Source organism: Lepidochelys kempii, chromosome 3 (assembly GCF_965140265.1).
Source record: "Lepidochelys kempii isolate rLepKem1 chromosome 3, rLepKem1.hap2, whole genome shotgun sequence".
Lineage (NCBI taxonomy): Eukaryota > Metazoa > Chordata > Testudines > Cheloniidae > Lepidochelys > Lepidochelys kempii.
Genome location: NC_133258.1, coordinates 108713750 through 108740220, shown reverse-complemented (window position 1 = coordinate 108740220; position 26471 = coordinate 108713750). Strand labels below are relative to the sequence as shown.

Below are 26471 nucleotides of genomic sequence, written 5' to 3'. Positions count from 1 at the left end.
ATTTTACATTAAAATTCTTTATTGCAATACAGACAGTGTACTGGGATCAAAATTAATATAAAGTAAGATAAAATATTTACAAATGTGTACATCGATAGCTGCTCATCGATAGCATAAACACAACAGACCCTCTAAAAATCAATGTATTCTAAGTCTTCAGGAAGAAGGCAAGCACCCACAACATTGGTCAGGCACCTGCATCAGTTGGCAGAGACTGTGCTTTTGCCTCTGGAATATTAAATCCTCTAGGATAGCATTTATAGAATTGAGGAAAGAAGGGTTTTTTAAAGTTTTTGTGGGGGAAGGAGAGAGAAGCCTGACTTCACCCATCTTACTGTCTGTTGCAGTTTCTAGAGTTTTATGATCAGAGAGATTGCTTCTTCCAAAATTCACCACATCTGAAGCAAGTCAGTTTTAATAACTGTAGGTATCTTAATATTGGCCTTCTGTGTACAATAAAAGTAGTTCTAATTGAGTTAATTAAATACAGCTGAAACCTGCTTAATACAAAGTCTTAGTGAACAGTGATTCTTCCAACACGAAGTTTTTCATCAGGTGTTGTAAGCAGAATTCTATTATATAAACAATAGCAGGTGCATTCCCAAGTATTTCAAGAAGTGTATTCTTTCTGAAGGTCTAGCAATCCTACACTATCATGAAATTAACCAAAATCCTTAAGTTCCCACCAGGTATTCACAAGGGATGTACTATATAAAGACATGATCTGTTCCTTTTGATGCACAGTTCACTTCTCTAATTGTTGAGGAGTACTAAAAGCTTCATACACATTAGCAGCAAAGTCTTTCATTTGTTCCATCATCAACAGGTCCTGGAAGAAGATGGAAGTAAAAAATAACTAGTTTAAGAACCATCACCTTTTCTTGCTGAAGTACTTACACATGGTTAAACATGACAGAGTCTGATACCAGAAAGTGTTGAGTTTTTTACTCAAATATGAAAGTTTGTCACATTTGAAAAACAAAATTGTGATCAGAATTGCCAAAGCAGTCTGATCAAGAGATCATTCTGCATTTACCACCCATCCTTCTCTTCTTCTCTCCCGCTCTCCCTACCCTCCCACTGACAACAGCAGGTGGCAGGGATAAGAGAGAGAGACTGACCTTTTTTTGGGAGAGGGAGCCTTTTCTTAAGTGGCACCAATTGTTCCCACTTCTGAAAAGAAACTGAACTAAAACTCATCACATGAGAATTGGGCAATACAGTTTTGCTATAAAATGTTGCATTTAACAATGAATATTTTAGCAGACTTGGGATACTTTTAAGATACTAAGTACAAAGGCTTCTTACCTGAATAAAATGACTAGGGGTTTCACTGCACACCAAATGGATCTGTCCATTTATGATGGGTATTATCTTTGCCAAAGGAAGACTGACACTGGAAAGACTAGAAGGAATAAAAAACACATAAGAGGCAGGCATAAGCCTCCTTTTTATATTGAAAAACTATATATAAATTCTTTGGGATTGTTATAACTCTGAAGAAGTCACTTCCATCTCTTTTACCCTTGAAAGAGTAAGTTTCAGATTTGCATTGTGTGTGGTTTTAAGTTTACTTATTTGTTCTTTATCAGGTCTTTTGTTAAAAGCACACATATAGAAAACAAGCACAAGAAGCAGCAACTGATCTGTTGGTGACTGTACTCCATTCAACAACATAGGTGTATCACATTAGCAAGACCTATAGTTCAACCAAAGTTTGTACCGTTTGTATCATTAGCTATGTCAGTTTGCAGTCCCATCCTCTTTCAAATACTATGGGAGGTAACGTGAGGAGTCGAGTAGGACAGATGGGAGATTAATAGCAATCCAAAATAGTACAGTAATTGTATCCATTTAAATAAATTATATTTAAGGGGACTATCAAGCACTTTTAAATGAATTACAGTTCTGCTTTTGTGTTATTGACAATGATAATCTTTTTCCCATTTGAAATGATTTTTTAGAACTGGATGAGTGTGGAGTTTTCAAATAAGGTGTTTTGCCATTGATTTCAGTGTAGCCAGGATTTCACCCAAAAAGTACACATATTTCACTTTCATCTTACTACTAAACATATCAGAGTAATAAAGCCCCTCCATATGCCCCTTTCACAGTCCATCTCAAAACTCAATCCTGCACTGAAACAGATCTTTGTAAGCAGACCCCTGTACACACGTAGAGCCTCACTGAAACCAACAGGGTTCTCACTAGGTGCAGGAGTTTGCCTATATGTCCTCCAATGCAGGATCAGGGCATAAAGAGTGTGTTATAAGGGAAGTGCAATTAAGTCAAGCTCCCTTGGAAATGCCCACAATTTATCTATTCTGTTAAGTATTTCAGCTATAAAAATGACCTCATATTATTCTATGGTTTCAGAGTAACAGCTGTGTTAGTCTGTATTCGCAAAAAGAAAAGGAGTACTTGTGGCACCTTAGAGACTAACCAATTTATCTGAGCATAAGCTTTCGTGAGCTACAGCTCACTTCATCGGATGCATCCGATGAAGTGAGCTGTAGCTCACGAAAGCTTATGCTCAGATAAATTGGTTAGTCTCTAAGGTGCCACAAGTACTCCTTTTCATATTATTCTATGTTTATCCTGTGTGGGGGTTTTTAAATCCACTTTGCCTTTCAGCATCCATTCTTCCAGGAAGGACCTATTCTGTATTCAGCACACTCCAATTATTGTACAGTTCTGTGTACTCTGACTGTATTATAGATGGAACGTAGTTCAGAAGGGGTTAAACTAAGCATCTGGCAGTCAAGGAGTGAAACTTCATATCAGAGAATGCTAAAACAAAGCTTTATAAGGAGGATGGAGTGTGTTAAGAAGTAGGGGATTAAAAACAGACAACGGAGTCACAACAGGGATGAGTCTGGCCCAGTGGTTTAGGCTGGAGGACTCTGAACTCAGGGTTTGTAAAAACTATTGCTAAAATAATTATCAGCATGTTCTAGCAGACTAAGCATGGGATAGAGAGCCAAGAACTCTGAAGTTCTAGCTTTAACGCTGCAACTGACTGTGTGGGACCTTTGTCAAATCACAGCTTATACTGCTGTTTTCTCACCTGTAAAATGACAAAGCTAGTACCTCTCTACCTCACTTAAGTGAGTAAAATCCTAAAATCCATGTTTGTTTATGAAGTGCTAGAATTCTTCTCATCACCAGTTACTTCCATTATACGGGGCCATGGTATCTATAACCATGTGCAGAGATTCCTGTGAAGTCAAAAGCATAATCAAGACAGAAAACACGTAAAATATCATCAAAGCAATATTTACCTATTTACAGAGCCACTCTGACATAAGTCCTGTTCAGTGGGTCTAAAGAACTCTGCCATATTGTCCAATAGTCGACTGAATCCCCTGTTTAAACACGTGCTCAAAACTGTACTAAAATCTGGGCTGTAAAAAGAAAAAGTTTTTAAAAATTGCTGTTCTGGTTCCTAATATGTAGTTCTTCACATTTTTAAAATACACCCATAGGCACCCCATCAGCAATCTGGATGCCTATCCCATAAATTAAAGGTTACAACAGAGACAAAGGACTGCTCGAAAATATATGTTCCTCAGCCCACCAAACAGATGGTCTTTGCAGCATGTCCAGAAGATTAGCAAGTATGGGTTCTGGCAGACGCAGGTTCCAAAAAGAAAAAAAAAAAAAAAGGTCACAGAACACCCTGCCAGTGGTTCCCTCTTATTTCTATTGAGGCAATTCCACCTTGAGCACCAGTGCTGTTCTCAATTGAGGCAGTATACCAGAGAGAGAGTAACCAAGTCCCAAACCGTTTAGGGCTTTACAGGTTATAACCAACACATTGAAATCCACCTGCAAGCTGAACAAAAGTCAGCGCAGATCAAGCATTTATCACTAATACAGGAGAACTAGAACTTCAATGATCATTCTTACTTAGTGCTAAGAAACTGTGGTGATGGGCACAATAAAATCCCCAATACCTCTCGAAGATCAATGAAAAGAACAACCTGCCCATAGTTCAGTGCATCCATATTCAATTTCTGTCAACATTTTCAATGAAAAACCCCTCACTTTTATAACTCCCTTGTAGAAGAAAGCATTTAATGCACTGCTAAAACCCTGCATAAAAAGGTGTCAATTGGAATCCATTTAAAAATAGAATCTGAAAATGAAAATTAAGCCCAAATTTCTGCACTTTTACGTACGAGTAAGAGTGGAGGAAAGCCACTGATTTCAATGAAACAACTCTGGAATTACACTGATCTAAAAGAGAGGAGAAGTTGGCCCAAGTTATTGCAGAACCACAGAAAATGAGGGGGAAAAGGCCTGTTGTATCAGCTTGTCACTGCAAGATTATTTCTTCTTGCAAGTATATTTTCTAGTGATGTGTCTAGTAATGTTTACAGTGATTAATCAATTTTTTGTTTTTAAAAGCTAAAGCTTGGTTTTTCGAAAAGGCCCAATGAATTCAGTATTCAAATCCCACTGAATTTGAGCACTCAAGCCCCTTAAGCACTTTTTAAAATGGCAGCCTAAAAGCCTTTAGCTCATTAAATTTTAATACAGTATTAATAATTTAAGGGTCAAATTTTATGAGGGGAACCACCAGCACCGGTACATATATGAAAATTGCAATTATTATAAAGATTTTAATGCTAATACAGGTTCTCTCTATACCTTTCCAACATATCTCTGGTTTCATTAAGTAATTTAATAGTAGCAACATCTCTTTCGGTAAGTCCACAGGCCTAGAAAAAGCAAACAAAAAATCCAATTTAATAGGAACTCCATTAGCAACTGGAATACAGTTAGACTACAAATATAATGGTCTAGTTTTGAAGTCACTGTTGCAGAACCAGGTTGGTGTTCCTCTAGTGTTCATTTCAAAAATTTAGTAAAATGGGAGTAAGTGACCCGGGGACCGCTTGATACCAATTGGCAGAGTGCACAGGGGGCGCAAAGTGCTTTACAGGGATCCCCTGGGTCAATATCTGTAGTTGACAGACGGTGGCATGTGAGATCTCTAACAAAAGCCAGTAGTAGCCTGCTGGTTGTCATAATCATTGCAACATGTATGTACAGATATTTACAGAGCTATGTAGCTATACTGAAAATTATATTCACAATGTCTTGGAATTAAGGCAGGTCGCCAGAAAGTGACATATCTCAGAAATGTTCCTTTCAGGCAAGAGGCAAGATACCTATGTCCCTGGCCATTTGCGTTTTGTGTATTATATACCTACATGAATACTGAATCAGGTGCAGATTGAGAGATTGCAAAATCTACAAGAACAAACAGCAGGGGAAGTGTCTGGTTTATGAATAAAGACAAAGGTATATCTGTTCCAGTATATATTGGAGCACAAGACGACATACCGAATCCTTCACCTAGGAAACAACTGACAGTGTTCTAGTCTCACAAAAAGCGTTGCAGCCAGCCTGGGCTACAAAGATTTTAGGTGAGCAATACTTTATTAGACATGAGAGTATCATCTTAAGTAAGTCTAGGCACTAGAATGTGTGTTATGATTTTATTTTACATGTAACCATCTGTTTCCAATACTACTACTTGCTGCTACTTGAATCTCTATGCTGTGTAGATAGACTTATACAGTAGAACCTCAGAGTTACAAACAAAGTTATTAACTGGTCAGTCAACTACACACCTCATTTGGAACCGGAAGTACACAATCAGGCCGCAGCAAAGACCAAAAAAGAAAAGCAAATACAGTACAGTACTATGTTAAATATACACTACTACAAAAATAAAGGGTAAGTATAAAAAAGATTTGACAAGGTAAGGAAACTGTGCTTGTTTCATTTAAAGTAAGATGGTTAAAAGCAGAATTTTTTTGCATAGTAAAATTTTAAAGCTGTATTAAGTCAATGTTTAGTTGTAAACGTTTCAAGGAACCACCATAACATTTTGTTCAGAGTTATAACCTCCATCCCCAAGGTGTTCATAACTCGGAGGTTTTACTGTACTTGAGTTCACTATAAAGATATCTATGTGCTGTGTGTAAAGCAGAGGTGATCTGAGGTGGAAGTGGTAAACTGAAGTGCATGGTTTGTTTGAAGGAAGCAGTGGATTTGTAAATACTGCAAGTGTCCAGTGGACATGGGGCTGGACACTCCAGGGAGATGCTGGGAGGTCTTGGGGGTTGGCGTATGCCAATCACTAATCTGTAGAGCGACAGTGAGGCCAAGAGGGCAGTGCTTGTGTTGTCAATGGCCAGTAGGGTTGGGGAGCTGACTCATGGCAAGCACAGACAAGGCTTCCTCATGCAAAGGGTAGGCAGCCTCACAGCGAACATCCCATGAGCAACCAAAAATAAGGATTAAAACGTAAGAGCAACAGGGAAAAGGGAGAGAAGTCAAGCCAAAAATGTAATAAGAAAATCATTGTAACAAACGTCCAACTGGAAACCAAGTTTTAAATCGTGCTTATCAAGTCTCTTTATAATCTCTGTGTTCGCAGAAGCATTCACTAATTTTATCACTGCCGTTTTCTTTCAGAAAGTTTTCTGGGAAATAGAGTAACTTAGCGAGATATTCGGTATTCCTTAGCCCTCTAAAGTTGAAATAATTCAACATGTTTATATTTAGTCATTTAACATGAGATGAGTATCTTATCACCCCTTCTGGGGAAAGTTTATTCCTTAAAACTAGTTTTATATCAAGTTAAGAGCTAAATCTCCTCTCAGTGCGAGATGTGGATTAGATATGTAACTATGATGCTGGCAAACTTCAGGAAGTTTGGAAAACTGTTTTAGTGAAACAACTGGTTGCCACTGAAGTTTTCTTCTCCTCTCTAACCTTTGTTTCTCCATGCTGGAGGATGAAATTGACATTAGAATAAAAAGCAATTCTGTCTTAACTCTTCTAGTCCATACATTACATTGCCTAGATTAAAGAAACTAGGACACTTGACTTAATGTGAAATAACTGGCATTGGCTCTCATTAAGGGTATAGTTACCATGCTACAACAATAATGTGGTACACAAAATAGAATAAAAATGATGCACATAAAATTAAACAAGTACCTGGGTGGCTAATGGGTTTTCTTCATCTGGCATCATATAATGACACAACAGAGATCTAGATCCAATCTTATCTGAGTGGGACAAGTCTTTATGCTGTTCTATCAACTTTCTGATTTCTTTAAGTTTCTGCTCCAACTCCAAAAGAGACAGAGTATGTTTAAGAGAAACACTGTGGAAAGAAAGGACCAAAATGTTAATTGCAGAGTCAACAACATAGATTTCATTTATTTGCTTGTGACAAAATTACATTCACACAACAACAATCACCATTTTTAGATACTGATCAACCCAGAAATCTGTTGCAACAAGCTAAGCCTGCCAATGCACATTAATAGATAAATCAGACATTTTCAGATACTATTTTCAAATAATAAAAAGTTTCCTCATTTTAGTATTTTTACCCCCCGACACTATTTGGAAGCAACTACCAGGGAAAAGATAAAAAAAAAAGTCACCTTTACCTTCCAAAAACTTTCTGCACAGCTTGTTTAACTACAGTTATTAACTCAGTCAGACCTATGGGCAGAAAAAAGGTACCAAAAATTATTCAAGTCTTATTTGTTGAAATATTGCATACAATGGCATGATATAAAAAATAGTAAGTTTACAAGTGTCATACCATCTCCTAGAAGGTGTTGAATACTTGATAAATATTGCTGTTGGACTTCAGGGGGAGCTAGAGGTGTCTGTAAAGAAAAAAAAAACTCCAAACAATTTAATGATGTGCCAGCCACTAGTATAGATTAATGCATGAGTCCTCCTCCTTTGCTTTCATGTGGATTGTAGTTATTCTGGATGTGGATTTTACTCTCCCGAGTCCTTCAACACTGTATGTGGGTTCCCCCAGATCCTTCTAATATCATGCATGGGCTTCCCCAACTCTGCCTCACTGGTGAGGCACCATCTTTCTTCCAGACCTCAGTAGTTTCATAGCATGGAACAGGGTAGGACAAAGACTTCCTCAAAGGAAAATTGAGAAGAAGAGCTAAAAATGTCTTCTGCGGCACATCCATTCTTTAGCAGCAGGTCATTCTGCTCATCTTTCCTCTCCCAGCCTTGTGTAGAATTGCTATACACAAGCCTGAGCAAACGATGGGAGCAGGCAATCTAATTTAGCAACCCCTGCCCCACCGGGGACTTTGAGGAACAGCAGGACTGCTCCTATGTGTCCTAGCACACCCAAGAAGAGAACCTCCAGAATAAATCAACTCAAACCAGAGCTCACAAGCAGACACGCTGGAGGTGGGAGATGACAAGTCTCTCTCAGACATTCATCCTTCTCCAATAAAAAGGAGACCCTTTATTCAGGGTATGGCTTCTGCTTCCTTCCATCCTAAAGGATCCTTTTACCTCTCCTCTAAAAAGAGCTTTCTGCAGATAAGCTCCCTGAACTTTTCCCCTCCACTGTATTGTAGGGACCTCTTCTCCATCCCTAGCGGCAGGAAAAACCGCATCCCTCATTCACCCTTTGCTCAGATAGGAATTCTCCTGAAGAGGGCAAGCTAGAGTTGGAACCAGTCCCCTCTCCACCTTCCTGCTCCTCAGATCACCTCAGGAAAGCCACTCTGATGGAATGGGGTAACATCAACTCAAGTCTCATAAAAGCCTTAAAACTCTCTGTAGGGAAACAAATTCTCAGGACATGAAGCGGAGGCTATCTGCTTTGCTCCAAGGCAACCTCTCAGACTGGATCCTGCCAATCCACTCCACTCCTCGGAAGATGGCAGAAACAGAGAGTGCTTCTCCCTCTACACTCACCCTGCCCAAGAACCTCCTTAGATTTTACCAACTGGACCCTGACTTCCACCACCTCTGGCTGCCTTACTGGAAAGTGGATTCCTCCTAAGCCCCCAGGCCTGTCTCTAGAGACCAGCATGTCCTTCATGACTCTGGAAAGGAAGGTGGAAGGAGCGGTTAATAATACAGAGAAGCACTCAGATAACTATTAATGCCCACATCTCATGCTTTTAGAGCAGCCACTCAGTAGCTCACTGAGATCTTGTCTGACACCCTAGTTGGACCCATTTGTTCCTGTTGGTGAGAGCCATAACACAAAAGAAAACCAAATCTCTTACCTTGCTAGCTGTTTTCCATGATCTAGCAACACCAATGAGAACATCCAGTCAGGAAGCCTCAAGGGACAACTGGAGTCAGGCAACGTGACTAGATAGTCAGTGTTGTAATTAGCCAATCAATTTTTCTTCAACTGTGGGAGATTGTAACTTGGGGCAGCCTGCCTATATGCTGGGAGGAACTAGGCATGAAAATCCTGCACCTGGATTACCTACCACAGGCTGATTTGTCCATACTGATATTGCTATATCTCAGGCCTGGTCTATGGGGTGGGGGGGAATTGATCGAAGTTATGACGTACTTAAATCTACTTACCGCGGTGTCTTCACTGACGCTCTCCCATCGACTCTCGCCCTGGTGGAGTACTGGAGTCGACAGGAGAGTGCTCGGCGGTTGATTTATCATGTCTAGACTAGACGCGATAGATCGACCCCAGCTGGGTTGACTGCTGCCCATCAATCCAGCAGGTAATGTAGACAAGCTCTCACAAAATTAATAAGATAAGTATTTGGGTCTTTAATAACAAATAACCCTCTCAATTTGCACCTGTGTTGCTTAGAAAGGGTGTTAGGTGAGGTTATTAGTATTTTGTTCAGCCCAGTTTTAAGGGTTTTAAGCAACAGGACTATCACTACTTCCACTGAGAGACTATTCCATAGACTAATACATCTCTCCGCCAGAAGAGTTCTCATACCCCGACTCCTGATTTCAACCTAAGTTTTCCCTTCCATAATTTCATCCCAATATTCCTGGTTATATACCCTTTCATCTCTCACTGAATAATTTCTTTCCATGAATAAATACTTACTGTGCTGTTTTTGCAGATTGCCGCATTATCCAGGTAGATGTAACCACCAATAATATTTAATTGGACTCGCAGAAGAACTACAAGCATACACGTACTATACACAGCTACAATGCTTCTGGTAAAACCTTAAAGAGGAAAAAGGAAATAATTTTGAAGTTATATCACTAGGAGGGCAAAGGAGAGCATTCTCCAGAGCTCAGTAAGTATCAGCTTTCATTTTTACAGTCATTTTTTCATGTCATTCCATTTTTCATTCCTTTTCTTAGATCACACACCACTCAAAGAAAGTTCACAACCAAGATGATCACATAAGTCTAAATATGTACAGTAGTGATAGCTAAAATGCTTAATAATATTCACAATCATTCACTGTAAAACATGCTAAATTACACTATTATAATTATTTGCAAAAAGAAAAGATACTGCACAAGTTACCCAAACTATATGCACTTCCAGCTGATTCCTTTTATTGGGCTAATATAAAATGCAAAATGGGGCGTTGTATTGAAATTTCCATTCTTCATTAGGCCATGGAAACGGATTTAGAACACTACATTAGACTTCACCATGCAATTCAGACAAAGGCAGCATAACAGCAGCCTGGGAACAAGAAGCAGCCTGCTAACTATCTAGGATTGGGGCTGATATTGCTTAAGAAAGGAAACGGGAACCAGCATTGGCACTGGAGCAGCCAGCCATGAGCAAGAGAGGATGTCTGGATGGAAGGGTACATGAGGCAACTAGGCAGTAAGTCTGCTTGAGTAGCAAGCAATAAGAACATGAGAAGAAAAGGACTAGGAAACAGGGAAGGAGAAGGAGGGGACCAGATGAACAAAGTAGCATATGTAAGAGAGCTGTAGAAGAGAGACAAACAGAACCAAAGGGAGTGGAAAATCAAACAGAAAAAACAGAACAACACATGGTAGCTAGGAGTCAGGAAGGGGTATTCCACCTTGGCCCAATGGTATTTCACTGCACAACTATTCAGCTATGTATACACTATGGCATCCTTCCCTTTCCCTCTACCCCAAAACACGTACAATGATGAAACAAGGGGCTCCGATGGTATGATTGGTTACTATGAACTTGAGAAAAAAAAAATCAACAGCTGACAGCATGCTTCTCTCAAGTCAGTGGAGAAGTTTTGCTACTTAGGGAGTATGCCATCACCAAATGCCATAATTGGTTATGAGATTACCCAGTGCATAAGCAAGGCCAGGTTTGCATTTGGAATGCTATCATATTGTCTATGGAGTGACAGAGACATAAAAAAAACACTAAGCCATATGTCTATTGGACTGTCATACTTACAATACTTTTATATATGGTTGTAAGACACAGGCAACCTGATTAGTTCTATATGCTCAGTCTTCAGTTTGTTTGCAGGATGAAATAGTGGGATGAGATTCCCAATATTGGAATCCTTAATCACTGGTGGATGTTTGGCATTGAAGGCATGCTCAGAAAAGTTCAGCTGCCTTGCTCTGGGTATTTTATTCGTAAGCCAACTCAATACAAAAGGCCATATTTTATGATCAGCTAAAAGCAAGGTATCCAGCTTCATGACGACAAGTACAAACAATATAAAGATACACTAAAAAACTTGAAAACACGTCAGATAGACCCAGCAACTGGGAAGTAACAGCCCATGTTAGAGCAAGGTGGCAGCGGTTTTGTCATGTTGTCATTAACTGCTTTGAAGCAAGGCACCTTAATACCTTATATGAAAAATCCGACCACCACAGAGCAAGGACACAACAGCTTGCCCCGGTCGGTCATGGACAATCTTGTTTGTCCCACATGTAACTGTGTTTTCGATTCTCACATTGGTCTGACCTCACATATATGTGTTTGCCTATAGAGTTTGCTGAATCCTCATATGTTGACATTGACATGAGACTCTGTCATGAGTCTGGGCTTCAGCAAAATCAACAGCTGATCATATGTACAACTGGACAAGACATTCTAGTAGCAATAATGTATTTTTTTTGTTCAGGTTCTTATACTGCGCCCATCAGAGTCATTTCTGAGCACCTATTTTGGAGATTTTTCACAGTGGTGCAGAAGGTGTGGCATGCATAGTTCTGCATTGTTATTCCACTCTTCTCAGATTTTCATGAGGGTCTAACAGCCTTCCAAGACTCAGTGAGATACTTCAGCTTGGCCTCTGACCCTACGACTTTCCAAAGAGATACAAAACTCTTATCCGTAGCACCTTTCTGTGATGGCTTATACTGTATAATGTTGCTATGAAGTGTAGTACAATAGTGACTATATAAACAATATTTGCTGAAGCAAGAGCAACCCACTCCTGTGCACCTAAATGGATATGTATATTCTAAAAGGGGAAGACAAAAGAGATGTTTTTTTAGGATTATGCTACAATAATATGTACATAAAAATCTTTCATTTTGACTTACTTATTATCTTTAAATCCTCCCATATTTCTAACTTGTTTGGTGGCCTATTGGGAAAGAAATAATGAAAAACATTAAAAACATTCACATTCAAAGAGAAACTAGAAAGTATTAAAGAAACTAAAAGAAATAAGAGTGTTGTAAGGCAAGTTTATACAACTACAATAATTACTGAAATTAAGTTTGTGCCCACCATCATTTGTTTGTAGTTCAGGAAGAAGTGTGTCTATAATAAAGAACTACAAAATCCTGGAGGTTTTTCAAAACAACTTTCATGTACCAGATTAATTTTTTTGGCAATTTAGATTCTGTAGCTCTATTATCTGGTCTGAGTTCATAAGCTTAGTGACTCAATATTTAAAGAGAAAACCCTGATGATCCAGAAAGCGGTGTTGGTGACACGGGCCCAGATCCTACCATTTGTTTCACACAGACAGACACCTATGCCCACCTGGAGTCCCACTGACTTAATGGGGCTCTGGGTGGGCACAGTGCAGTGCACTGCAGGACCAGAGTCTCAGTGCTCATATTCCTTCTTTCAAGTCGAACCATTGCCAAGTTTGGCATTATGGAGCACAGTTGATGATTTTTAAAGATGAAACTGAAGCTCGAAAGATTAAACTGACCAGACTTATTAAGGCATGGCACGGCACGATCTTAACACACTGAAATATCAGAGAGATGATGTATCTTCTGAGACACCTGTGGAAAAGAAAATGCCACTCCCACTTTTTTTTTTTTTTAAATAAACAGGCATGTTATCCTCAATGTCTTGGCCAAATTTAACCCTTATTTATTACCTAAATTCTTCCTAATTTTTCATAAGATAATGTAGCCATGCTTATTTTTAAGCATTGCTGATACAGAATGCCTGTTGCGTTCCACTCCAGAGATGACAGCATTTCAGTGCTGTATGAAATGATCCCTGAAAATAATCTGGGAAGTATTTTGTAATTCCTTGGTGTGAAAGGTTACATAAATATCGCTGTTTTTATGTAGAAAACAATGATCTACTCTTGAGTCAGGCTGGAAGAAATTCCAGTAAAATAATAAAATTTAAATTATGATTTTTGATCCCCAATTAATGGTTCTTCATAGATCTGGCTCTCAACACTTCTGGCCATTTTCATCCTTTTGGAAGGAACACACAGAATTTTGGTATTTGTTTAAAATATCAATCAACTGCTCAGTTCTCTAGTAGAGATAATACAACAGACTGAATGAAATAGAATAGGCTATCAAATCTATGACTTTGGTGGACAGATGGAGACACAAAAAGAAAAGGAGTACTTGTGGCACCTTAGAGACTAACCAATTTATTTGAGCATGAGCTTTCGTGAGCTACAGCTGTATTCTTTTTGCGAATACAGACTAACACGGCTGTTACTCTGAAACCAGATGGAGACACATTACGGAAGAGACAGAGGAATGCTATGGCATATGTAACAGCAACTCATACTTATACTTCGCAAAAGAGAATAAAGTATCAACAATTTTAAAAACTATGTTTTAAAAAAATTGAGAGGAAAAAAAATCCTATATAAAAAAAACATACTAGAGCATTCCTTTAAGCCAGCATATTACAGGACTTGAAAATATACTTATTCTATTTGTATATAATGAGTACAAAACTTTCCAGGCCAAATGGGATATGGAAGAGGAACCAATGCGATCAACCTTTGCAGAACCTATGTTTTCATCTAAATATAACACCTGTTTCTAGAGCTTGTTATTATAAAAATAACCTTTCAATGTAAACTGATGTGGTCTTCTTAAGTCTCCAATATCAAGCGACAGAAGAGTGAAAACTGATCACAGTCATGCTAGTTTTCACTGTTGCTACTCAGAAGCCTGTAGGAGGCATGTCATAAATATAAAGGGAAGGGTAAACCCCTTTGAAATCCCTCCTGGCCAGGGGAAAGCTCCTCTCACCTGTAAAGGGTTAAGAAGCTAAAGGTAACCTCGCTGGCACCTGACCAAAATGACCAATGAGGAGACAAGATACTTTCAAAAGCTGGGAGGAGGGAGAGAAACAAAGGGTCTGTGCGTCTGTCTATAGTCTGTCTTTGCCGGGGATAGACCAGAAATGGAGTCTTAGAATTTTTAGTAAGTAATCTAGCTAGGTACGTGTTAAATTATGATTTCTTTAAATGGCTGAGAAAAGAACTGTGCTGAATAGAATAACTATTTCTGTCTGTGTATCTTTTTTGTAACTTAAGGTTTTGCCTAGAGGGGTTCTCTATGTTTTGAATCTAATTACCCTGTAAGGTATCTACCATCCTGATTTTACAGGGGGGATTTCTTTATTTCTATTTACTTCTATTTTTATTAAAAGTCTTCTTGTAAGAAAACTGAATGCTTTTTCATTGTTCTCAAATCCAAGGGTTTGGGTCTGTGGTCACCTATACAAATTGGTGAGGCTTTTTATCCAACATTTCCCAGGAAAGGGGGGATGCAAGTGTTGGGAGGATTGTTCATTGTTCTTAAGATCCAAGGGTCTGGGTCTGTAGTCACCTAGGCAAATTGGTGAGGCTTTTTACCAAACCTTGTCCAGGAAGTGGGGTGCAAGGTTTTGGGGAGTATTTTGGGGGGAAAGATGTGTCCAAACAGCTCTTCCCCAGTAACCAGTATTAGTTTGGTGGTGGTAGCGGCCAATCCAAGGACAAAGGGTGGAATATTTTGTACCTTGGGGAAGTTTTGACCTAAGCTGGTAAAGATAAGCTTAGGAGGTTTTTCATGCAGGTCCCCACATCTGTACCCTAGAGTTCAGAGTGGGGGAAGAACCTTGACAAGGCAGCAAAACTGACCAGAATCACATAGACTTTATTCTTATTTCTCTGGAAAGCCATAGTTAGCAGCAGAAGCAAGCACTGGAGTTGTTCAGTAGGGAAGACAATGTAAAAGAGCAGCTTGGAAGATGGGAGGTGTTGAATTAGGAATACAGTGGCAGACCACTTTCCTGGTCACAACAGCCAGGAGTGCTCTGGTGTGGGAGAGGAGACCAAGATGGAACCAGAATACTCTGAGAAGAAATATCAGATAGGAGCAAGTTTCGTAGGAAGACTGAGGAAATTTTTTCCACAGCAATGCTAAAAAAAAAAGTGACCAGCTTTTCATATTTCAGCAGACTTACTAAGGCATGGCACAATCTTAACACACTGAAATATCAGAAAGATGATGTATCCTCTGGGACATCAAGAACTGAAATCTCCATTTCTGCTCCTTTTCATGGTACAAAATAGTAGTGTTAGGAAATGGTGATCCTTTCTATCTGCCTGCTATGTACTCTCTTTCCCTCCCTCAGTCTAAATGACCTCTCACGGACTGAAGTAGTTTGATCCCTCTCTGCCAGAGGAGAAGGTGAGAAAGCATCCCTGCAGAGCCCAAGAATACGTAGCTACTTGAAAAACTCCAGCTTTATACCCAATCCAGTCAGTTACTTCATCTCATGAGCTGTCTCTCCACAAAAAAATAAAACTCACAATCCTACATCCAAGCAAAATGAAATTCAATGCTTCCTCTGCACCAGTGAGCTCAATAGAGGCAATTGATCAGAATGTACCCTAACCTGCATCATTATCCAAAAAGATTATTCATGCTTGCAAGCTACTGTACAGAATCCCTGATCGTCTTAATATCTGTGATCTGGCTGCCCAGCTCTCTCCATAAGAGATTAGCAATTACATGCAACATCTGAATTCAGAAAATTAGATAAAAACAAAACTATGTTACTACCTGGCCTGCCCTTTCCCACATCCACTGCCACTGCATGAAGAAAACCAACTCCATTTCACCAACATCTCAGAGCTCACTTACATTTTGACCTGCAAGCTTATCAAAACAATCACCTATTAGATGAGGGATAGCTCAGTGGTTTGAGCATTGGCCTGCTAAACGCAGGGTTGTGAGTTCAATCCTTGAGGGGGCCATTTGGGATCTGGGGCAAAAACTGGGGATTCATCCTGCTTTGAGCAGGGGGTTGGACTAGATGACCTCCTGAGGTCCCGTCCAACCGTTGTATTCTGTGAGAAACAGATCAATTTTTATAGAAGAATACACACTACAGTGTATGACTTCAGCTACTGTGCATCTTTGCCTTATAACAAAGGACACCCAGGACTGTAGTCAAACTTGTTTTGCTGATTAGTTCAGGACATGAACCTGATTGATTGCAGAGTCCCTTAATTATAAATATTTACTTAAAATTTTCTTCAGTACATTTCCATTTTAAAATCATGGTTTATTGTGACAAAATTACTGATTTAATATACTGTATAAAATTAACACATCAGCACTGAAATAACGTAGAGTGTTTTTCCACTGTTTTGGCAGTTGACAACTACAATTAAGATACTGTTGGAACATCTACTATAAGTCAATTGCTTAGGGGTTGATAACCATTTTAAATAGCATTAAAAAAATTAGCAAGCAACTTAACGTAACTAAGACAGACAATGACTAGTTAATCAGTTCATTAAGGCTGAACTTTTGAAAAAGCCTTTCCAGATGCTTTAAAAAAAAAAAAAACAGCAACTTTTTTTAAGTTGCCGTGGTGAAATTTGGTAGCTACAATGCTTTCCTTGTAGCATTAATGTAAGTGAAAGCATCTTCTGATAGTAATGAGGGTACTGGATAGGTCAAAATTGGCTATATGCTGTGTAGTTTTTCCCTTGTAGGTCACTAGTTTCAATACACACCAGATCAAATGTAAAGAAGTCATTGCCACGTGATGGCTGTTCAGTAGCCTAAATTCAATGGGTTGGGAATCACAGCCACAAAAGCCATCACCACAATTGGTAGAGGTATGTCCCTAAAACTGTGCATTACTCATTAGTGTAGAATGTGCCCCTACCTGTTCTACTTTAAATTAATTTCTAATACCTCACTTCTTCCATGTGAGATTACAACTGGAAAGCTATCGTGCATATTTTTCACTTTTCATGCCTGACCTTGATAAGAGTACAGAAACATTTTTACAAATTCACTGTAAGCAACTCATTGAAAGACTCACTGTCCTGTTTCAGATGGGGCCTGATTCTGTAAGCACTTTCTCTGCAGCAATTCCACATGTTAAGTGCTTGAAGCTAGGGCTCTTAGACTAAGTGCTGTAGGGCAAGGATCTTTTCTTCTAATGTTTGTGAAGTGCCATATACATGAAACTACATACTTAATAAATAATCATTTTATTATGAAATAATGAATACCATTACAGACTGTCGATTCAAAGGTCTAGAGAATCAACATTTCTCATGCTCTTTAAACTGCAAATGCATCACTTAAAGCCCAAATCAGGGAAAATTTGTGACTCAGAATCAGTTAGCACATTTTTTAAGACCACCTGCAAAATATTCTTACCTATTTTTCAGTAAAGATGTGAGGCTCTCAGAATTCAACTGATGCATTAGGGCATCCTTCAGTGTTGGAAGCATTGACAGCACTATCATTAAAAGAAAATAAATTGGTAAACAAAGAAAAACAACCAGCCTAAGTGTGTCCCTCTCTCCAATAGTCAAGAAAATTCATTTTTGTTTCTTAATTTACAACATACCTGGTAGGTGTGTGTGACTGGAGGGAAGGACAAGATACAGAGAAGGGGCTGAAAGTACACTACAGCATGACCATAAGATCTAAGGTTTCCAACCATAGTTTAACAAAAGCAAACATTAATTCAATAAGTCTTGTGGAAATCAAACTGGGGTGGCCACTACCCATCTGTTACCACTATTTTTAGATGTTAAGGCAGGCCATTTTCAGGTTACATCAAAAAAGAAACAGTACAGTCAAACTTACTACGTCATTTTAACAGTATGTAAAGTCACAGGGATGGTTTGCTTCAAAGAAACCCTGGCTTGTTCTGTTTACTGATTGGGAACTCCTATTTGTGCAGGAAGAAACAAATTTGCACCAGCCCATCTAACTGCTCATATCAAAGTCTGATCCGCTTGTCTAGGAACAGGCTTTACAAGAGCTCCAGCTAGAGTATTTCCTACTTCCTAGAGTCTGCACTTGCCTGCTGTTTGCTAAGTTCATGTGTCTATAAACCTCAACTCCAGGCTAGTTCCCAAGTTAGCTATATTTTGTGCCAGGCTTAATTGGCTGATCAAGTTAGACTTTTGTTTCAAGTCCTCCTTTTTCTGTCTCTCAGGTACTTAGATAGCCTCCCTTACTGTAGTATCTGAGTGCCTCACAGTCTTTAATGCATTTATCGTCACAATGCTCCATGAGATGGGTAAGTGCTATTATCCCCATTTCACAGATGGGAAACTGAGGCATTGAGCGACTTGCCCAAGATCCCAGAGGAAATCAGTGGTTGAGCAAGAAATTGAACCCAGGTTTCCCAAATCTCAGGCTAGGACCCCAACCATTAAGGCATCTTTCCTCTTTTTAACTGATTCACAATTGAATACTATGCTACCACACACAAACTACAAAATATAGTTCTTAGGGCCTAAATTATTATAATTTATGCTGCACTAGAATTTAAAGTATGCCAGGTACTTTACAGACATAAGAAAACAGTCACTGCCTCAAAGAGTTATGAACCTGAAAGAAAAAAAAAAAAACTGAAGGAAGGTGATAGAATGGAACCCAACACAAGCAAAGTGCTCAGGAGGCCGCTTGCACACAAATTGTTAGTGCCACTTGTGTGTCATTATTTTTACAATATAAATAGGAGATATCTAATTATTTGATATATAAAATCTTAAAATGTATATTGCAGCTGGGCCAAAACTAAAATTTGGCTTTCTTCAGTGGAGAAGAAAACACTGATCTTATTTCTAAAGAGGAAGGATGCTGCATATCTGCGAGATCTGTTTTATATTTAAAACAAGAAACACATAAAAGGGATATTGGGGGCCAACTTCCCTTCTTCTTTGAAGATTTCAGAGCCAAATTCCTATCCTGTTAGGAGGATAAAATGAAAGACAGACATGCACAGTATATAATGATAATGCACATAGAAAGAAAAAAAAAACCCTCAGAGAGATGGTACTTAGTTGGGGTGGATGAGCAGGATAAATAAAACCTAATTTCCTCTGTAGAGTCAACCCAGCCCTATGAAATGGAAAAGTTTTTCTGCTGAGTTTAAAGGAAGTCCAGACTGCTTTCCAAGCACCCTTGGTATCCTCAATCACTTTCAGCAACTCAGGGAGCCGTTATGCACTTCAAAGGGGAAAAAAGAAATGCTGCTCCACTCCTGTGCTACATAAATAACCTTGAACCACCTGTGAATAAATAATTCCCCATCTCTAAAGTATAGATTATGTTGTAATACAAGAATAATCACCACCACCTTAAAGTTCCACCTTTTAACTGGTCTATCTTCAAAGTTAGGGAATTATTAAACTGCAAAGTTTCTTACTGGATGTACTAAACGTTATCTGCCAAGTTAATTCTATGTAACTTAATAAGTGTTTGTTTATATTATTAATCTCGGTGGCTTGCTGTAAATCTACCCGCCCCTTTAGTTTGGCAACCACTTTATTCTTGAATAAGATAGTGCTTAAGGACCTTAGAGAACTTGAACCTACAAGAACTGTAATCTATATTATTATAGAGCCCAATGATACTATTTGAACTATGCCTTTATAAGACAATTATTCAACACTGATGCTTCTGAGTTCTAATTAGCTGCTGTGTTAATTTTCTCCTTCCATATTGTGGGTTTAAATAAATCCCCAAAGGATTCTGTTTATCAGAAAAATGTATTTGCTTGCCTTACCTGTCATATTGCAGGTCCTCTGATTACTTTCAAAATGATACTGCCTTCGTGCTTGGGCAATATATTCAGCTGCTTCTCTTTCTTGGATTTCTTTAATTTTCTTCTGCCCGTATTTTCCCAGTAGGTAGACTCCTATAAAGATATACATTTTTTTTAAACAACAAGCAGATTTACAAAATGTCATTAAGCTCCTCCTACTTCTGCCCCTTTGTTCTGTTTTACTACCGACCTCTCTCTCTTTATTTAACAAAACCACAACATCATATTTTTCTTCAAGAATCTGGGTATCAACTATTTGGGGTCGAATTTTTCCACAGTACTATTAAAAACTAGAACTTCAAGTTGAAATAAAATGCCAGACATAATGCTTTGAATTTATGCAAGAAATGTCTTCCAAGCAGAGATTCCTCACAATTTGACAATGGGGCTTCTGGTGCTACTGCAATGCAGTAACTCCTCACTTAAAGTTGTCCTAGTTAACGTTGTTACGTTGCTGATCAATTAGAGAACATGTTCGTTTAAAGTTAGGCAATTCTCCCTTATAATCTGTTTGGCAGCTGCTTGCTTTGTCCACTGCTTGCAAAAAGAGCAGCCCATTGGAACTAGCTGGTGGGGTCTTGGAACGAGGGTGGATCGGCAGCCCCCCATCAGGTCCCCGCTCCCCTAAGTTCCCTGTGCGGCAGCCACCCAGCAGGCTATCAATTGCCGGCAGTTCAGCTGTCACTTCCCCCAATGCCATGTGCTGCTCCTGCGAGCCTCCTGCTTGCTCTGCGGGGGGGGGGGGTATCAGGGTGTCCCCCTACCCCCTGCTTACCCCATCTCCACAGAACTGGGGGGAGACATGACAAGGCTCAGGACAGAGGGAGCTTGCTCACAACAGCTGCTGTCACAACTTGCTGATCTACTTAAAAAGGCAATGTACTTACAGTGCGGTCAGCGTACTTAAAGGGGCAATGCGCATCTCTCTCTCTTACACACAGGGTCTGTCTGCCATGCTGTCTCCCCTCCCTCCATTTGTGCTGCCTTGGAGAGTGTGGGGCTACATTAACAACAATGTGTTAACCCTTGAGGGCTCAGCCGAGTACTAGTTCATCATTTAGCAGTAAGGCATTCCCTCGGAAATATCCCACACTCTGACTTCACCACCTCAACCAACCTTCACAATCATCATTGCTGTGTACAGTATTAAATTGTTTGTTCAAAAACTTACAATGTGTGTGTTTTAGTCTTTTGTCTGCTGAAAAAAATTTCCCTGGAACCTAACCCCACCTCCCCTATTTACGTGAATTCTTATGGGGAAATTGGATTCGCTTAACATCGTTTCACTTAAGTCACATTTTTCAGGAACATAACTACAACATTAAGTGAGGAGTAACTGTACAAACAACAAATATTTAAAAAGACTGGAGAATGAAAAGCAGACACAATGCAAGAGTGTGGTAGAAATAAAGGGTCAGTGAGAAAAGTTAAATGCATAAAACCCAAAGAAAGGGGGAAGAGAGCGAGATACAAAAGAAAAGAAAATGGATAGCTTAATTTTAGACAAAAATATTTTGTTTAGGTATTTGTATGAGCCTGTTAGCAAAAAAAAAGTCAGAAATAAATTCCTCAGCATCTGAAGGTGTAGATGAGTCCTAATATACAGAAGTGATTAAATCTCTAACTGGGAAAATCACAAAGGCTATCAACCACTTGTGGGCCTGGTCAACACTAAATATTTTGGTAGACCTGGCTATGTTACTCGGGGTGTGAAAAATCCACACTGCAGAGTGACACAGTTAAGTCAACATAATCCCTGGTGTAGACAGTGCTAGTCAATGGATAAATTCTTCCATCAGCCTAGCTACTGCCTTTTGGGGAAGTGGATTACCTACACTGATGGGGAAAACCCCTACCATCACTATAGGGAGTACATATACTCAAGAGCTACAGTGGTGCTACTGTAGTGTTTCAAACGTAGATAAGCCCTTATTGGCTTCAGGGATCTGCTATATACAACACATTGCAGGATCAGGGGCCTAAAATAACCAGCAGCTGGGATCAAGAAGAAATCTCCCTTACCTTATAATATTGTAGTATGGTACAATTGGCAGAGGACACTATATAGGGGTTCACTGTCCGCTGAAACATCTAGCACTGACTAATGGCAAAGACAAGATCCCAGACTTCAAGGGAAGTCCTGCCCTATTCCTGCTATGCTTCTATTAAAAAGACTTTGAGCACTTGTTTCATGTTATGACATTGACAGATTTAAGTAACTTTTCCCCAACTGATCAATGGTTAATGTTATTTTTATATTCATTGTACTTGAGCTTGGACACCACCTCAATCTTAGAATGTTGAAATTTCCTAGATTACCAGTCAAATTGATGTTTTAGAGGACATATATGGATAAGCATCACTGCTATCTGACCACATACATGTGTTTTTCTACACTAATTCTCTTCATACAGCTCTTCTCATTGGAGAGAATCACATAACAGTACACAGAACAAGTTTAGATATTGACTCAAAATTCCTCTTGATGCTACAGTGCACTTACAAAGCTGTATAATACAAATCTACACTTTTCCCCCCCAACTGAATCAAGATTCACAGGCTACAAAGTAAATATTTGAAAGAGGAAGCAAGTTATTACTATAAACCCGAACAGTATTTAAGCCCTGGTCTACACTAGGACTTTAGGTTGAATTTAGCAGTGTTAAATCGATGTAAACCTGCACCCATCCACATGATGAAGCCCTTTTTTCCGACTTAAAGGGCTCTTAAAATCGATTTCCTTACTCCACCCCTGACAAGTGGATTAGCGCTTAAATCGGCCTTGCCGGGTCGAATTTGGGGTACTGTGGACACAATTCGACGGTATCCCAGAGTGCTCTATTGTTACCGCTCTGGACAGCACTCTCAACTCAGATGCACTGGCCAGGTAGACAGGAAAAGAACCGCGAACAGAAAACCCCCACTGAGATAAATGGGTCAGTTCACATGTCTCAGAGCTATTATGTCATGCTGTATTCATCTCCATGGGATGGTCTGATCCACACCCTCCCACCCCCAAGCACATCCTATTGAGATGAAACACTTCACACCTCAGTAATCCTCCTATATTGCTGATTCCCCTAGCTCTACCCTATTCCTGAAGTGTGGAATATGAAGTCTGGGGCTTCCATCCACTTCCCCTTGCTCTCTCCAGCAGGCAGATGTGCTCCTCACAGCCCATTGGTTATCATTTTATTTCCTTCCCATTGCCCTTCCATTCCTACAGGTAAGCTCGATCCGAATCTTTAGATCTGACCCGAGCCTACCTGGCCTGATCCTGAGAGGGCTGAGTCATTTACTAACCTGACCCGGACCCATTCCCCCGAAATGGAGTCAGCCACCTCCTGTCTATAGGGTCAGTGCAGCAGTGGATGCTTGTATCGGTGGCAAAAAGAACAGGAGTCTGTGTGACTGGCTCCTGCTGTCTGCCACCACTTGCTGAACCGACTCCTAAACAGACTCTCACTCTGCACTGCAGGCAGCTGGCAGGAGTAGGGCAGGCAGTCGCCACTGTGCCAACCCCCCCATACCTCCAAAGGGTCCAGTTTTTTTCCCCCAATTGATCCAGCCCCAACACTTGTAGTCAGGTCCGTTGGGTTTGGGTTGGGTTACAGGGCTCTACTATGGGGGGAATAGAGGAGCCAGGAGGAAGGCAGAGCTGTTAGCCAAGTGGCTCTAAGACACCCTCTTGGTATAAGGCCCAGGTACAGGCAGCGATAGCTCTGAGATGCCCTCGGGAAGCAGGGCCTGCTAGATCCAGCTATATCAAAGCTGGCTCAGGTACAGCTATGCTTGCTGCAATCACACCTCCCAAGTGTAGCGTAGACATGCCCTTTGTGTCCCAATCTGCCTTGACAGATGTCTATCTTTCCAGATAAATACAGAGCCCTGTGGGGATACAACACATGGGTACAGTAAAAGAAACGGTTAGTGTGCTTATATTTGATCACTTGCTGCCAGGTATTACCAGCCCTTAACGCTTGCCTTAAGGACTCCATCTGGAATAACACCCACACTTACCTCTGCCCTGTAGCGTACTGTTAGGTACGCTACCAGACAAGCACAAATCCCCACAGCAGGGACAAATTATTGCGCGTAACTAAACTCTGTATTTCCTGGTTTTCAGACATTTACGTATAGGTGCATTCAACATCCTGGAAGCATACATGGCACTGCCAGCCAACTAAATTTTGGGGCAGTGCCTTTTCCAAGACTGGGGCTAAAATGAGGATATGGGATGTTTTTATCAGTGATGGCAAATGTGCATTTCATCTAAATACACAGCTAGCTTACTGAATTATTGCAATAGTTAGTACCTGTAAGGATGATACAAAATATGTAATGGCTTTCCAATGTTGCAGTATGAATTTTGTTAAACTACCATTAAAAACTTAAATAATTCAAGGTACGTGATCGTTCCCCTCTATTCGACATTGGTGAGGCCTCAGCAGGAGCACTGTGTCCAGTTTTGGGCCCCACACTACAAGAAGGATGTGGAAAAATTGGAAAGAGTCCAGCAGAGGGCAACAAAAATGATTAGGGGACTGGAACACATGAGTTATGAGGAGAGGCTGAGGGAACTGGGGATGTTTAGTCTATGGAAGAAAAGAATGAGGGGGGATTTGATAGCTGCTTTCAAGTACCTAAAAGAGGGTTCCAAAGAGGATGGCTCTAGACTGTTCTCAGTGGTAGTAGATGACAGAAGGAGGAGTAATGGTCTCAAGTTGCAGTGGGGGAGATTTAGGTTGGATATTAGGAAAAACTTTTTCACTAGGAGGGTGGTGAAACACTGGAATGCGTTACCTAGGGAGGTGGTGGAATCTCCTTCCTTAGAAGTTTTTAAGGTCAGGCTTGACAAAGCCCTGGCTGGGATGATTTAGTTGGGGATCGGTCCTGCTTTGAGCAGGGGGTTGGACTAGATGATCTCCTGAGGTCCCTTCCAACCCTGATATTCTATGATTCTATGTGTTGCTTTCAAGGCCTTCAAATTAATTCAGATTTATTAGCAACTGAATGGGCACATCCTAAAAGTTTTATTGATATTGTTTGCTTCAGCTGATCCTCTTAGTTTCCCCACAAGCAATAGGGGGACCATGGTCCTTGGTAACATTTTAGTAAAACTCAATCACTATGGAAACTAACATGGTAACAGGAGGAAAATATTTTAAAATACTAGCTGCCTCATTGGCTACTGTGCCATCATCCTCTCCACATAACTGCAAAGAATAAATACCATGTAAAACCCAGATCTGTCTGTTGTGCTTCTTAAAACCACTGATTTTGCATCCCAAAATTATTCACTTTTATGCATTTCATTCATTCATATAGTTTTCAGCAACCCAATTAATCAATTTATTTTGCCCCAAAAGTTATATATGAACATGAAACTGTCTTATCCAAAAGATTATATTTTTAAAACTGCCTTTCAAGTTAATACTCCAAAAGGTTTTGGGCCGCACCTAGTGCGAGGTGTAAGCGCAGAGGAAGCATGCCCATCCGACATACGCAGCAATCATTGACCGGCGATATCCCCGAAGCAGGAGTGTCGCCGGGGCTGCAGGCTGAGCCGAAGGGCACGGCCAGAGAGGCAGCAGATTACAGCGCGCTCCGTGGGGTCCCGGGCAGCCCCATTCCCTCGCAGGGGGCGCCGCGGGGGCTGCCAGCGGCGGGGTGGGCACGAGTGTTTCCCGAGGGCGCCCCGATCTGAAAGCGCCCCCCGGGCCCGGCCCCCCCACACATGGGGGACGGCGCAGGGCACGGCTCTGGGGGGGGGGGGGGGCTGTGGCTCCCGCACCGGCCTCCTACAAGGGGGAAGTGCCCGGCGGGGAGAGACGCCGGGGAAAGGGGGAGTCCAGGGCGGGGGAGCGGCTCAGAGGCGGGAAGGGGGGGGCGGGAGGCCGCGGCCCGGGGCGGGTCACTCACCGCCCAGGAAGGTGCCCAGGAAGAGACATTTCCTCTTGTGGCGCTTGAGGAAGCTCCACAGGGCTCCCAGCATCTTGCCCCCGGCCCGGCCGCCCCCAGCCCGGACCAGCCGAGAGAGGCCGCCGCCGCCTCAGCCCCCGCGGGTGCCGCCGGGCGGGGAGAGGCGGCCGCGCAGGCCCCGACACGCCCCCCAGGCCGCCTCCCCGCGGTGCCGCCGCCGCCCGGCCCCCCCCGGAAACAGCCGCTTCGCGCGCCGCGTTCCGGGCCCGGCCGGCGGGGGATGGAGGCGGCGGCGGCGGCGGAGCGCTGGATGGACCGAGCCCTGCGCATGGTGAGTGCGGGGCCGCCGGGCGCAGGAAGCGGGGGCAGAGCCCGAGCTGGCCGAGCCCCCGGCGTGCAAAGGCTGGAGAGCGGCGCTTGTTGTTATTTGTAGCCCCCCCCCCGCCTGGTCCCCACCATGCTAGGCGCT

General features: G+C 41.1%; 2 protein-coding genes across 7 annotated transcripts in view; one reads left to right on the top strand and one right to left on the bottom strand.

The window, feature by feature from the left end:
* Position 1: 1 nt before the first annotated feature.
* Positions 2 to 26218, bottom strand: PEX3 (peroxisomal biogenesis factor 3). Of its 2 annotated transcripts, none has more exons than XM_073337503.1 (12): positions 26003 to 26218; positions 20042 to 20173; positions 17674 to 17755; positions 12322 to 12365; positions 9902 to 10026; positions 7640 to 7724; positions 7482 to 7536; positions 7021 to 7189; positions 4654 to 4724; positions 3282 to 3404; positions 1309 to 1405; positions 2 to 829 (listed from the first exon to the last, which is right to left on the bottom strand). In XM_073337503.1, the coding sequence occupies exons 1-12, from the start codon at positions 26073 to 26075 to the stop codon at positions 746 to 748; spliced, it is 1140 nt and encodes a 379-aa protein (XP_073193604.1). In that variant the 5' UTR covers positions 26076 to 26218; the 3' UTR covers positions 2 to 745. The 2 variants fall into 2 exon arrangements, with proteins under 2 accessions (XP_073193604.1, XP_073193605.1); XM_073337504.1 differs by having other exon boundaries at positions 7640 to 7706; positions 26003 to 26216.
* Positions 26064 to 26471, top strand: part of ADAT2 (adenosine deaminase tRNA specific 2) — a 13930-nt gene continuing 13522 nt past the window's right edge. For 4 of the 5 annotated variants that reach the window (XR_012158071.1, XR_012158070.1, XR_012158069.1 and 1 more), the window contains exon 1: positions 26187 to 26333. Coding sequence is in view for 1 of the 5 variants with exons in the window: in XM_073337505.1 (XP_073193606.1) it covers positions 26283 to 26333 (51 nt within the window). In the remaining 4 variants the exon portion in view is untranslated. Of the gene's footprint in view, positions 26334 to 26471 lie in introns of all 5 variants that reach the window. The other variant, XM_073337508.1, reaches the window with a different exon arrangement.

Bases quoted from the DNA above. Each gene is read 5' to 3' on its own strand.
- PEX3 (XM_073337503.1), bottom strand. From the start codon at position 26,075: ATGCTGGGAGCCCTGTGGAGCTTCCTCAAGCGCCACAAGAGGAAATGT. The intron at 12,366-17,673 runs GTAAGAATATTT...CTTTCCCAATAG, and splicing joins ACATCTTTACTGAAAAATAG to GCCACCAAACAAGTTAGAAA. The intron at 4,725-7,020 runs GTACTTGTTTAA...TGCTTTTTCTAG, and splicing joins AAAACCCATTAGCCACCCAG to GCCTGTGGACTTACCGAAAG.